The 15,182-nt window shown below is 43.2% G+C and overlaps 1 protein-coding gene across 7 annotated transcripts in view; it reads right to left on the bottom strand.

Annotated features, from left to right (window-relative positions):
- The window catches only part of LOC134546287 (uncharacterized), an 87,503-nt gene that overhangs the window by 37,965 nt on the left and 34,356 nt on the right, over positions 1-15,182 (bottom strand). For all 7 annotated transcript variants that reach the window (XM_063389002.1, XM_063388999.1, XM_063389004.1 and 4 more), the window contains 2 exons: positions 11,332-11,480; positions 9,797-9,904 (listed from right to left, as the gene is read on the bottom strand). In XM_063389002.1, the coding sequence (XP_063245072.1) occupies positions 9,797-9,904; positions 11,332-11,480 (257 nt within the window). The remainder of the gene's footprint in view (positions 1-9,796; positions 9,905-11,331; positions 11,481-15,182) is intronic.

Genomic DNA, 15,182 nt, shown 5'->3' with positions numbered 1-15,182 from the left:
CTTTCTTAACTTCAATTAGATTTTTGCTATCATTTGTGTTTATCTTTACAACATTCTTGGCGTTGTCCATTACTTCTTTTTTTACAAACCTGGCCATTACATTTGTAACTATTAATAATAGATCTCCATACAAGAAAGGAGCCATAGGTTGATCACTTTGAAAGGCACTCAAAAATGGTTCTACTTCTGATGCCAGTACTTTAAAAAATGCTAGCTTGGGTCCTAGCATTTTATCTGCTAGGTAATTCTTCATTAACTGATAACTGGCAGATGCTGGTTCTTTTTTTTCTATAGTAGCAATTTTGACGTACTCTTGTAAATGGATCAAGATATCTTGAGCTCTGCTTGCAACCTCAATGTTTTGAAGCCAATGAACTGCACAAAATTTTTTGGGAAATTTAGTGGACCCAGAAATTAAAACATAGTCACTTCTCCGAGATGGGACATTTTTAAAAACATTATAAATAGACCTCAAAAATTCAATAATGTTCCAATCAGTCGACTTGATGGCTACCTTGAAAGCATTGTGCAGACTGTGTAGTCCAACGCTACCAATTTCTAAAATAACAGGATCGTCTGGATATTGATGAAGATCTTTCTTTAAATCTCGAAGAAATTTCAGATTTACGTAGGGACCATCCATTGCAACATGCAACATATGCTTCAAATTGAAGGACGAGAGCTGCTTTCTAAATGCTGCTAATAAATCAGCCGATGTAATATGACCTCAAAATGACGACCCTAAATACCTGCTAACTATTTCATCTTTTTCTTTGCACCAATACCTCACAATAATATCCATTTGTTGAGTTTGACTTATTTTATTAAGACACTCGTCAAAAGATACAGCAAAACAATCTGTGTCAGATATATCATTTCTGACTTGAAGCTGAAATAAGGGCCTAACCCGTGGACTATGGTGTATGCCATTTTTGCCCTTCCTAGGGCAATTCCTTTTGCAATTTGACTATCTGGGAACATAATCGCAAAAATATCAGTATTTTTTCCAGCAGCAGTCATTGAAGAATGCACAGAAACAGACTGTAGGCACCACAATATTTCTGCTTTTGTTACGTTATCTTTTATGAGAAATGTTTCCAATCCATGTTTGCGAGGCAGTGATTCTACTGATGGGGTTGCAACCGGTCCACTAGCTGAATCTCCTCCTACTACTTTTGCTGTTTCGGGCACTGTTTCTTTTAGATTCACTGCTGTAGTCTCCTGTGAAGTTTGTGGTTTCCTCAACAATAATACCCCGATACCATATGACATATCCCTTCCACGCATTGCTGAAACATGTTTCTGTCCTTTCATGTGACTTGTTAGGGCTTGTTTGCCCATGTTGCTAAGAAGCACAGTCTTTCTACAAATTTTACAGAAAGCAGAAAACCTATCTGTATCAATTGGTGTCACCCATGATGCTAGTTCAGGGTCATTCAACCACTGCGGGTTGAAAGATGTTTACTTGTACTTTGAACAAGACATAGTTATAAATAAAATAACCTCAAAAGCGAAAAAAATACACCAGACGAAATGTAGGCCGTAACTATTGGTACAAAATACCCAATATCTTTAGAAAACACTTGTGATGTTCGTTTATCTTACAACTTAACTCTCAGAGAAAGAAATGTCAGTTTTCTTAAAAAAACAAACCTTTTCTACAAAATTGCGACTTTTTTGATTTCCATGTTTGTTTCATTTCAAGTTTGAAATTAAAGTCGCCTTAAAAACATTCCAAAACTTTCGTACATGCAATGTTTATTTATTTAAATATATATGTATTTAAAGTCAATGCCATTAGAATCAAGGCAAAACACACACACTATCGTATTTAAGGTGGTGGTTACTAATTGGATAACGAACTACGCAGTAAAGCACACAAAGTTTCTCTTCATGCTGTTAATCAATGTAAACAATGGAAAATGGTTTTCATATTATCGTTTCTACAAAATAATTGAAAACCACACACTATAATTTAACAAACTACAATTCACACACACACTCCAAGTCAAAGGTAAGCCCGTTGGCCTTTATTTTCATATCCGTAATCCAAAGCACAAAACTGTAAACGTCTCACGAAAACAAAGCGAATTCAGCCATCATAACCGTTTTTTTTCCGCTCTGCCACGATCAACTAATCGAAATCGCGGTAAGTATCGATCATGGTAAGTATCGATCGCGTTTCACAGCACAACAGATCGTCATGCGAAGTCCGTAAAGCGTTTATTCATTTATTTATTTGTTAGTTTTAATGTCGGTGACGTATTAAATTTGAACTGCAGTTGGGTGAAAATGTATTAGGTAAATTTTACAAGAATGTAACAATTCAATGCAAATTCCAGTATTTTTCTTAATTTCCCTGACTTTTCCCTGACTTTTACAGGCTCCATGAAATTCCCTGACTTTTCCCGGTTTTCCCTGACCGTAGCAACCCTGATGTATTATATAAAATTATAACTTTAAGATAAAATAATGGTGTTTGCGCGCGCGGGGGGGAGACGGACGAGTTCTCCCGCCCCCGCGTGGCGGCCATCTTCGGCAGTCTCCGAACACTCGCGGCCGGGGCGGACGTGTGTCTCGTGAGTAGCTTACATTTTAAGTGCACCGATAAGTCTTTATGTTCAGTAAGTAAATATATCACAACCTCGCTTTACCGCTGCTCACGTGTCCCCGGACCATTTTCGGCAGAGCCGGGCCTATCCCGACCGCCTTAACAAACACCCCGCGCAACCGCGTCACGGGCTAACTCACGGTACTGGCCGCCTCCGGTAACCATACTGACCTGCGAGACTGCCGCGGAGATTAGGGTAGTTGAGTAACGGAATCATGTAGTGCTATGTAGTGATATGTCATAAACGTGTACCAGTGCTGTGTGTCAATCGTGCATAACGGCGCATTATTAAAGTAATTCAGTCCAACTCGTGTGTAATTTCAGTGTCACATGCATAGGTATGCAGTCTCCTACACTGCCTAGGGTGCATCCTGTATCCACTCAGTAAGCCAATCACCACTGTAAGCCGACGTACCTAGCGGGACACGCTGGGGCAGCGAACCCACGAACCTCCTCACGGTCTAGTTCTTCCAAGCTAGCCTGGCGCCCACCTGACAACTAATCTAAAGCTACGCCCTTAGCCCGCTAGGCATCCCCCGTAACTATTCCATAGGGACGGGTGATGGCACTTTGTTTCAGGGAAAGCAATAATTTATGTTCAATTGAAATGAGTCCAAGATTTGACAGTCTTTCTTGTTTCTGGGCGTTTCTGATGTAGGTCTTAATTCGTTTCAGTGTGGTAAACGAGCGCTCGACAGATGCACTTGTTGCTGGAATTGTAGCTACTAACGAACACAATTTATACAGCTCAGGAAAACCGTCAACACTTAAACCCGACTGTCTCAATACCTGCAGTATCTCATAAATTGATTTTGATTTAAACTCTGCTAAACTGAATTTTGCAATTAATTCACTCCTTAAACGAGGTAAATCGAAGTAGTTGCCATAAGAAGATTTTAAAAAGGTGAATGCTTCCTCGGGAAATATTTTTGCATTTTCCTCGTTTTTATTTGGATTCATTAGACCCAGGAACTTAAAATTTTCGAGTGAGCTGAATCGTGTAACAAGCTGTACTAGAATATTATCAATAATTTCAAAATACAGTTTTCTGTAGCTAGCTTCTGGATCATTTTCCTCAGATGTACGCCATTTCTTAGTGGGAGGGTCATCTTTGAAGGCGGACCAAATTGTTGAACTGAATGTGTTACTCTTCTCAGAAATTAATTTTTCTGTTTCTTTCAGTTTTTGAAGGCAACAGCTAATGTCGAAAGTTTTTGCTTGAATAATCTGAAACAATGCATCTGTGATGGAAAATAAATCAGAAAACACATGTAACATATAATTAAAATTGAATTCTTTTAAGGCAGAGAGAGAGAAAGAGAGCCGTGAGAGAGATAAAGCTATAGCTGAAGAGGTTCTACGCGCGAACGCGCCTACACAAAGTGTTACGGCGACCTGTTCAAAAAATGCAAATTGAATTATTTACGATAGTAGACAAGTAGTAATATATTTATTTTATTTATTTGTCAGCAGTAGGGAACCAATGGTTCCCTTGGTTCCATGGAATATTCGCCCCTGGACTGCACCGACGTCTAGCACCAGGTGATGACTTGAGCGGAGAGCTGCCCATTATCGTAGAGCTCCTGGTCCCCGAAATTCGCCCCTTCTTGAGGTCCGCGGCGGGAAGAAGTCTCGAAGACTTCCTGTTGGTCACGCTGGAAGTGGAGCAGGACTTGCAACACCTGCGGGCCGCACCCATGCTGCCACCGCGGCAACACGCACAACAGATGTTAAACTCCGGACGGACCGGACGGTGTCATTGAACCCAGCACCTCTCCCTACAACTCACGAATAGTAATGGCATTAAGGACGGAACACTGCACTTTTGCGTGAATTTTAATCCTGTGAACCGCCTTACAATCCCAGCCCCGCCTCCGCTGATAAACATTACTGATGCTCTGGCCGGACTGGGAGATGCGAAGATCTTTACCACCATTGATCTGAAATTCGGGTACTGGCAGGTGCCAGTGAGCCCCGCTGACCGGCCCAAGACTGCGTTTACAGGGCCTGACGGTCGGCGGTTCCAATTATGTGCCATGCCGTTCGGACTGATGGATGGCCCCGCTACCTTTCAGACCATGATGGTGCACGTCTTGGATGGCTATATTGGCAAGTTCGCCACTGATTACCTCGACGATGTCATCATCTGGTCCCGTACATGGGAGGACCATGCCCACCACTTGGCTTTGGTCCTCGAGCGCCTGGCCAGGCACGGACTCACATGTGCACCCCAGAAATGTCACATTGGGGCGGAGGAGATAGAGTACCTGGGGCACGTCGTGACAGCTGAGGGATGTCTACCGAGACCTGTGCAACTGGAGCTGATTGAGAAGAAGCTGGCGCCACGCACCAGAAAGAAGCTCCAGAAACTGATGGGACTACTGAACTGGCTGCGGGCATTCATCCCACACTTCTTCAACGGTCACAGCTCCGATGACCAGCCTTCTGTCACCCAAGACCAAGTTCCGATAGACAGCCGCCGCGGACGATGCCTTCCGCCAAGTTAAGACCTTGTTTCGTCACTGTCACACCTTGTGATGCCTTCAGCCAGACCGCCCTCTCTTCATCCAAACTGACGCCAGTCAGGAAAGGATGGGTGCAGTCCTCTACCAGGTCGACGACGAGGGGCAGAAGCTGGTTGTCGAGTATGCCAGCGCCAAATTTGGCCCGGCTAAAAGACGGTACCACGTGAACGAGCAAGAATGCCTCGCAGTGGTCTGGGCCATCCAGAGATACCGCCACCACCTCGAGGGCCGCACGTTCACACTACGTACCGACCGCCGCTTGCGCTGGCTCGACTCATCACAGGGCCGGAAGTCAAAGTTTGCTCGTTCGGCCATGATGCTCACGAGATTCTCCTTTTCCGTCGAGCACGTGCCAGGAAGAGAGAACCAGGGATGGGAGGATCTCCTCTCCCCGACGCCAGAGCCTGCCGGCGACTGTTCCGAGCCTACATCATATACGCTGTATGTGCTGCGGGGGCCACCAGCTGCCATTCACGACCCTGAACCAGCCACAGTAGCGGAACTGCTCACGCGGGTGCGCGAGGAGCAGCACCGGGACCAAGACACGTGCGCGCGCCTAGCCGACTGTGGGGTTCGTTTGGTCCCAAATCACCGGATTCTGGAGGGGCTTCTCCTGATGGCTAGGAACAGCAGGTTCCACGACGGCCTCAGGTCCCTTTCCACACGGTCGACATGGACATTATGGGGCCGTATCCTTTCATGTCCCGAGGCCGGCGCTTCATCGTCGTGGTCACTGACGTCTTCACCCGCTGGGCTGAGGCGTTTGCAGTGGCCAATGTGAAGGCCGGTACTCTGATTGCACTTCTGGAGTGTGAAGTCTTCCCGCGATACGGGTACCCAGGTGTCCTGCTGACGGACAACGGGGTGCAGTTCGCAGGGAGGCAGTGGAAGGTGTCCTGCAGTAGGTGGGGAGTGGAGCACCACACTACTCCCAGCTCCCATCCATGCGTGAACCCTACCTAACGTAGGAATCAGGACATCAAGACTCAGTTGTGCAAAAGGTTAGATGAAAACCAAACGAAGTGGGATCTGCACCTCCCCACCCTCCCGTATTGTCTACGTCGTAGAACCAATGTGGTGACGGGATACTCCCCAGCTGATGCAGGGTCGGAACCTCGCCCTGCCCAGGGAGGTCCAGGCGGGAAGAGTCATGGAGCAGGCTCCAGTAGAAGAGCTGAGAGAGAAGGCGCAGCAGCGCCAGGCACATTTCTTGGCGCAGCGCACCCCCCAGTCAACACGCCCCCCTGCCCCACTGACCCCGGGTCAGCAGTTCTACGTCCGGTGCCACCACCTGTCTGCTGGTGACCGAAAGTTCTGCACCGGTTTGGCGCCAAAGTGGGCGGGGCCGCAGAGGGTCGTGGCCCGGCTTGTGCCCACCTCCTACCTGGTTCGCCGTTCCAACAGGAGAGATGTGAAGGTTCACCGGGACCACCTCCGGCTGGCCAACCCACCCGATGTACAGCCAGCTGCTGCTCCAGCCCACCCGCACCCGGTAGACCTGACCTGGGGTCTGCCTGTCCAAACACCCCCCAACCGAGAGCAAACCGCAGCCCCAGATAAGCTCACACCAGGGAACAGTGCTCCGGAAACCCGTACATCAGACCACCACAGTCAGTTCCTGAGAGACCAAAATGGGACGCAAGCAATCGCAACGCCGCGGGCGCGCCGCACAGCGCGAACATGGGCGAGCTTGAACTGCTCATGGACCACCTTTTCCCGGACAACAACCCAGTCGACGGCTTTGGCCCAGGTGACTGAAACGCCGAGGGGCCAAGGGTGGTAGATGTCTCTGGGGACGACAGTGTCCCTGACGAACCAGCCACCCCAGAGCCGGTAGTCAAGGTCCCTGATGAACCAGCCACCCCAGAGCCGGTAGTCAAGGTCCCCGACGACCCTGTCATGCACAGGCGCGGCAGTGATTGTCCATGGCGCCGTCGAGCCCGGCACCCGTCAGCGCACCAAATTAATACAGAAGGGCTGACAATCCAGCTCCTCAGCGGAGAGGGAGAGGGTGACAGGGCACAGCCCCTGGTCATAGACATGTTCCCAGAGGAGCCGTGGGTTCCCCAAGCCCCACTTCGCCCAACCTCATCCTCTTGCCGCAGACAACCTCATCCCTGTACACACGACACACTAGGGCCACAGGAGTGTTAGGCAGCCTAGTCTGGCATCAATGGGCAAAGCGGCCTCGGAGAAGGGGGGGCATATGATGACAGCTGTCGTGTCTATCCTGGACCCTAGGCCCGCTGTTGCCCATAGCCGTCTGGTCCGAGCATGAGTGTAAAAAAGTGTTTTAGTGGTGCTTCGAGTGGTGAGCGCACCCGAGAGCGGTGGCTGGTGTGATAAATGACAGTGCAATCTGACCTGGACCACGTACTGTCTCCCACGCATCTCGTGTGTCCCCCTCCCTTGCTTCCCGCTCGCCGTGCGCTGGTGCATGGGAGTCAGTCGTAGCTCGCCTCTCATCCGCGGCGGACACGCCTGAGCGCTGCTTCGCCCTTCGCCACTAGCGACTCGTGAGTGGTTCGCCGTTTAGCAGCCAGTGCCTTAACGACATAGACAGAACTGCGGACATACATAGACCGAACTAAATGGCGTCTCGAATGGCCTAACAGCTCGAGGGGTCGCTGTTGTCCTAGCCCCCTGTTGTAAGCCACAAGGTGAGACCCCGTTCAATCCCTGAGTTTTAGGCTGGCCGGCACTCTTGTTACGACAGGGAATCACTCGCAACAGGGGTCAGAGAGCCAGATGTTGTCACATGTAATGTAATGTAAGATATTTAATTTTTATAAAAATATGTAATCATACTTTGTGACACAAATCTGCAGTATTTTTCATTATCAAAAGAGCTTCAGTTTAAGGCTCACTTTCCTGAATCTATTTTCTCAATGAGAACCCAAAGCAAGAGAGTGATAAAGGCCACACCTGCCAACACATCAAGTGCAACATCATCTCTAAACACAATCATTGTTGCAACAAGCTTAAAATTCCAAAATTCCCTGACTTTCCCCAGTTTTTCAGACCGGAATTGACAAATTTCCCTGATCATTCACACACGAAAAATCCTGTGCCGCCACTTGATGTTGACAGTTATTCTTCAGGAAAGAAGGTTCTATGTGTCATTCAAATGTCCCATTTTCATATATGTATGCATACCAAAATAAATTAATAATTACATAATAAAACCTCTTTTCACAGAAGACTGCATCTATAATATAATACTCTAACTGCATTTATAATAAATTTCTACTCAGTAGAACTCACCCTATTGAAATTAATTATTGGTAATTCTGAAGGAAAGTCTCTTTTCTGGACAAAAAAGTATTTAGTTGCATTTATACTCCCTGGCATAATTTACAATCATTCAAGTTGTTTACTAGTAGTTGAGTGGTTAGGTAAGCTTTGATAAATTACAATTACTATGGTATAATTATCAGTTGGAAAGGTTGGCTACAATTTTTTTTCTTTTTAAATATTGAAGACAGTTGGTTAGGCTAGGTTAACTAAATTAATTCTTTGAATGCATTTTTATGACTGGTTATGAATTACCTATTATGGCTAACCTAACATAAATTTGATGTCCAAATGAAAAATGAATAGTACTGAATAACGAGGGTAACCAAATTGAGGTTACCTGATATTGAAAGCTAGTTTTACTTCATACTGACGTCTTTGCAGATTCACTGATTATGGTCATGCCACACTTCATAGCACATTGTGTTGTTTTATGCACAAATTTTTTTAAGTTTTGAATTTCTAAATGATTCCCAATGCTATTTTTTAACTCCACCCGCATCAAAACATTTTTATGTTTTGTATATTTTGGTTAATATTAACACATACGCCCTACCTATGCATCCAGTCTATACGGACATTGCAAAAATAGCAAATATATTCTCCTTGAAAACACTATGGTCTTGATCTCCTTACAACAACAAAAATTATTAATTTTATAGCAAGTGATAAATTTATTCTGCTATTATTGAATTACATTTCGTAACTTATCTCTATTAATCTATAGAAGCCGGTAATTTCCAGAACTATTGTAAATAAATTCAGTGTTGAAATATTTATTGACGGATACACTTCCATTAAAATAAATGGCAGCGTAGTCAAATTAATGCAGTTTGAGATCAAAATACGTGTTCGAAAACAATTACTATTGATTCACATGAAACTATTGACTACTAGCATACTTGTATGTAAACATGCATAAATAATTTTTTTTTCTCTTGTTTAACTACATGTTTAAAGAAAAAAGCCTGAGAATTAACAAAAAGAAGGAAAATCAATCAAATGTCGTAATATTAAATGTTTCCATATTTCTTTAGGTGCCTAAGCGTCAACGAAAGCGGTATCTACCGTTTCACTTTTGTTAGCACAAGAAGAAATTCCAAAAATATCTTGTGATTTCCCTGACATTTCCCAGAATTCCCTGACCATTTTAAATTCCCTGACTATTTCTGGTTTTCTAGTCCTGTAGCAACCATGACAATGCACTGAACGTCATGTAGCATGCAACTATGGGACACCAAGCAGTGACACCACAATTTTAATGAGAAAAAAAATTTGGCACTGTTGGTTTTACAGTTTTGGAACTAATAGAACAAAATAGGAAACTGATAGCAAATTAGATGTGATTACAAAGTAATTAACTTACCCGCCAAGTCCCTTGCGAGTTGTTCCAACTCGTCTGCCATCTCACGACGGAAGTCAATACTAGCTGTCAAAGGGTCTATTGTACGAATAACTGGCTGCTTTGTGAACACTGGGAAAAGAGTAGAATACATATTACAAATATGTATAGCCTGCTGTAGCCTACAAAGGATTGATCTACATGATTTTTGATTTTTCTATTTATCAACTTGTTGCTACAATTTTAATCTTTTCTTTTTATTTAACCAAATTATTTACCTGACAAGACATAAATAGTATCCCGCAACGCTTTTTTAAAAATATTTTATAGTCCAGCAGTAGGCCTATATAAAAGGCTGAAGTAAATGTGAGAAGGAAATAAAATTACTTTACGACATCATGTTGGCAACTGCAGTTGAAGTAATAGTTACATTAGGCCACGAATGTTCATTTCCACAAGGGTCCAAAGCTACGTATAGTAGAGCATCATTTATCAGATCTTTGCTCATCAGACATCCCACTGCAAAACCAAAATGGCATCAATCGGCAACAAAAACTACAAAAATTAATTTTTTTGTCATAACAGGACTAAACTTTTTAAGTTCTGTGTTAACTTCAGACAATTACGTAACTACTCATTTTTTCAGTTTTTTTTTTCAATTATTTTGCTGAAAAACATGATTATTAAGTTTGTATCATATATAATCATTACCCAGTTTTATGTTTAATAGGCTTTTTCTTAACACCTCCATATTATTCAATCGTTTTGCTCATCCAAAGTTCTGCTGGACTATTTGTCGGATATAAGACTCTACTCTACTGTGGTTTGCCACTTCACTGAAATAATAAATCTGTAAAGCAAACCTTAAACCATTTACACCACTACAATATACTACTGAAACTAATCAAACAAAATTACATGATAATTTAGGCACAAATCACTTATTATGTAATAATCTCTATGACTGACTTAGACAACAATAAACCAAGACTTTGATATTGGTAAAAAAAAAAAAATTTAAATTTTAACACAGATTCATGAAAATAGAACAGTGCAAAAACTATTTGAGCAGGGCTTATATTTCCCAGCATTAATTGCCAATGAATAGAGCTACCTTTTAAGTACAAAAATATGTAAATTTTAGTTAAATGAGTTAGTTATGCAAATTAAAAAAAATATTATCTTTTCCCCCTTTCATCATAATTTTTAGAGTGTACAACTGTATTATACACATAATGCATTCCAGTTAACATGAACACTTAAAAATCACCTTTAATGATCTTTTAACCAAGTTGCAATACTGCAATTAAATTATCTTAAAAATTTAATAAACACTTAAAAATGTTTGCTATATATTTTCTTTCAGTCAATAAGATATTAGATCAAGAAGCTTTGTTTGAATACTTTTTTAATTGGTATAGGCTAAATTTAAATGAAATGTTGTGCAGTCGCAAACAGAGATGATTGTGAAAAGTGGATCACAAATCGCAAAACTGAGCTGGAATCCACTACCAGCATGAAGCTATTTCAGGTACATGCTCTCCAGTAGCCGGTGTCACCTGCGCTGAGGTACGCTCCGAGAAAGAAGGAACAGAGAGTGAAGAGCGCTGGCTTCATGTCCCGGCCCTTGGGAAATGCGAGCCTCATAGCTGGGCCTGACTGGAGGACTGTGCGACTGCGACATAAAAGTTGAAAGGTGCGCAAAAACCTGCAAGCAACATCGTGCATGTCCAAAATCATCACACACTACTGAACGAAGAGTAACTGGCAAACAGGGATGTCAGAGTTGATTTCACGATTCATTGGGGGTGAGTGGAAATGTAGACAATGAATTGGCAAGAGTCTGACAGGGAGGAGACAGAAAATAGTAATGTAGAGGGAAAGGAGGAGGAAGAAATAAACTCAGGCACCAATGAAGGGCTCAAAGGGAGAGGGGTGCTGTGCAGGGGCAGGAGATGGAGAGGTTAGAGGGAGCAGTGAAAACCAGCTGGAGGAAGATGCAGGACTGACTAAAGGAAATTTTAAATGGAAAAATTGTGGGGGGAGGAAATAAAATATGACGGGAGTGGAACACATGGAAGGAGGAAGTAGTATAAAGGGAGCTAGCTGGGAGGGAGAGACCTGGAGGGACTAATAAATGGCAACAGAAGTGAAGTGGTCACATTGAGGGCAGGGAGGGAAAAGCAGGAGAAAATGGAGGAGGAAGTGAGGAAGCTAGGACAAATGAAATTGCTGGCAGGAAACATGTTCGACATCCAGAAGCAAGCTGGGGTAACAGAGTGGAGCAACAAGATAACAGGGGGAAAATAATAGTGGAGCACTAGCCGCAGTGATAGACGAATGCAGGAGGAAGTAAGGAAGGAAAAACTTAGAATAAGTGCAGAAAGAGAGAGAGACAGGGAAAGACAGATGCATGGAAATGGGGGAAAACTGAGGTTATTGGAAGAAAGGGGACAAACTGGGGAAGGGCTGAATCGCAAGGGGTATAGGACCTGGGAGACAAGGTGTAACGGAGTGGAGAGGGTTAGTGAGTCAGAAGTGATGGGAAGGACTACTGGAGAAGCAGGAGGGAGGAGGGTGAGTGGGAGTTTAGAAGTAGAGGAGAGAAATAGTGATTGGAAGTAGTGGGAAGGGGCAACGGTGGGACAGACAGGTGGGTGAGGGGTGATTGCTGGGCAGAGGCCTGGAACCAGGAGTAAAGGGACGGAATAGGTGGGGAGGGATAATGCGGTAGTAGAGGAGGAGAGGAGGAGTAGTGGAGGGTTAGAACCAGGGAGGAGGAAAAAACAGTTGGAGAAACGGGAAACTCCAGGAGAGAGAAGGGAGGAAATGGGAGGAAAAGTAAACATTTTTATGAAGGAGACTATGATAAGGGGAGACGAGATTAAGGGAACAGGGATGAAGTGTACCTCATGTACAAAGGCAGCAGGGGGATGCGGGACTTGACCGATGTCATTTATCAATTTATCAATTTGTTACATGCCTACCGACGGCATAAGGCCATGGGTGGTAGGCACGATAAACATAAAAAAATAAATAGACAAAACAAATACACGAAACAAATTGAACAACATTGAGGACAATACTATAATAACACATACAAAAGACAACACAGCAAGCAACTAACAGATAAACAAGAACAAGTTTCGTAATTCTATAACAACAGTAATGATAATCCAGAACCTGTTTATAAAAAAAAATTAAATATGGTAGCATCATTAACCTTAAACATATTCAATTTAAATTAAGATAAGAAAAATTGTTTTATATTTAAATTATTTTTTGATAGAGAGACATAGCAACCATGTTTATTAAAATTTGATATAATTCTGTATAATATATAATTTGATTTGCCTAAGGAGCATAATAAAGGTGTCTGTCGACTGTTATAGGTGGGTACTTTAATCCCAGTATTATCTAGAATATAATTGCATTTTGTTTTATTAGTATAACAGTTATAGATAAAAAGGGTATCTAATAGCTCTCTTCTTAGAGCTAAAGATCTGAGAGAGGATAGACTATTAGAATTGTTGGTAATGTTGGTCTTTTGATTAATTTATTTTGTAATTTATCTAGTTTGTCACTATCTGTTTTTGTGATATTGTTCCAGACCACGGAGGCATACTCAATCTTGGATCTTACTAAAGCTAAATATAAACTAACAATAGAATCTAAATTAGAGGCATTGAAAGTAATATATTTAATCAACGCTAACAATCTATTACATTGCGATCTAAGAGATTCAATATGGTTATGAAAGAACAATTTATTATAAAGTAAGACACCTAAATCTCTAACACAAACTGACTTCAAGATAACATGATTACCGAGTTTATAATCAGAAGCAATGATATGATGTTTTCTGGAGAAGGTTATAGATGTAGTTTTCTCATAATTAAGGTCAACAAGATTTCTTTTACACCATTCGAAAACTGATGAGATGTCATTTTGAAGAAGTTTACAGTCTAGATGAAGCATAAGGAGGGAGGAACCAATGAGAGCTTATTATCCATGGAGGGATGAATGAATTTATGTACAGGGAGGGGGTAAAAGATTTGGAAGAGAAAATCGAAAAACTAGTAAATTCGGTAAATGGAGAAGTGCGGGACAGGAAGTGGGACAGATAGGTGGAGGGGAGGGAGAAGGGCTGGATAGGTGGTGCTGGACAGGGAGGAAGGGTGTAGGGGGAGAAGTGGAAATGGATGAGCAAAAGTATGACGAGGCAGTGAGAATATGAAAGTGGTAGTGATAAACTGCAGAAGTGTGTATAGGAAGTTAATACATATTCTGAAGCATAGTTAAGGCATATGAAGTGGATATTGTCGTAGTGGTAGAAACATGGTTGGATGAGGAAGTTGGGGCTGAAGAACGAAGGAGGGCTATTTATGAGGTATTTATAAGAGACAGGAATAGAAAAGGTCAGGTGGATGGTATGCTTGCAAGAGGGACTTACTGGTAGGGTTGAATGGGTGAGTGATCAAGCAGTGTTAGAAATGAGGGTTAAGAGGATTGGAATAGCAGATAAGGCTGCTGGTAGTTTATACGCCACCGGAGCAAGGGGAAGAACCATTCTAGGGCTTAGGAATAGACTGGTTGAGAGTTGGGTGATGGTAGCCAGAGACTAACTTGCTGTTGTGAGAGCAGGGACAGACCGGAGGAGATGGGAGGAAGGGAGCATAAATGAGCATCTCAATCGGTAAACAGAGGATTGGAGAAGGTGGTGATAAGAACACCTGAAAGGGTAATAGTATAAAGGAGGAGAGTGAAACTCTGCTAAATGTGGTGCTGGTGAGACCAGCGGAGGTGGTTGTTAGTAATGTGGTGATGGAGGGGATCAGCGACTACAGGATCTCAATGGTGGAGATTGAAATGGGGTGGCAAGCAGAAAAGGAAAGGAGGGAGAACATGGTTAAAATATGGGGCAGGGTGAATAAAGTGGAGGCGAAGGCATATTTGATGATGGAGTATTGTAGATGGATAGAAATTAAGGGATCAAATGAAAAATGGGTTGCCCTGATAGGCACATTGGAGCAGATGGTGGAGTATTTTGTGCCTGAAAGAAGGGTAGGGAAAAGGAGTGACCGACCATAATATGGGAAGGAGATAGAACCTTTAAGGGGCCTCCGTAGTAAAAATTTTTAGCGTGCTAGGCTACTGGCCACGTGCTGCAGCTAGTGGATGGGTGGAGCGAAATACGTTATCTTGCGCAGTGTTGGGTGTGGGGTGGCATGGAAGTAGGGGAGACGGCCTGGGAGGGTTGGAGGGTAAGGTTCTCTTGTCATTGTGTGTCTGCTGGAGTCCAGTTACTGCTCGTACCCGCGTTATCTGCGAACAAGGCAGGCTACTCTGCCTATCGCTACATGCACCAAATGCATGCATGCATGCATGCATACATGCATCAAATTCTCAT

The sequence above is a fragment of the Bacillus rossius genome, chromosome 1, assembly GCF_032445375.1.
Source record: "Bacillus rossius redtenbacheri isolate Brsri chromosome 1, Brsri_v3, whole genome shotgun sequence".
In the NCBI taxonomy this organism is placed as follows: domain Eukaryota; kingdom Metazoa; phylum Arthropoda; class Insecta; order Phasmatodea; family Bacillidae; genus Bacillus; species Bacillus rossius.
This window is presented reverse-complemented; position numbering and strand designations above follow the sequence as displayed.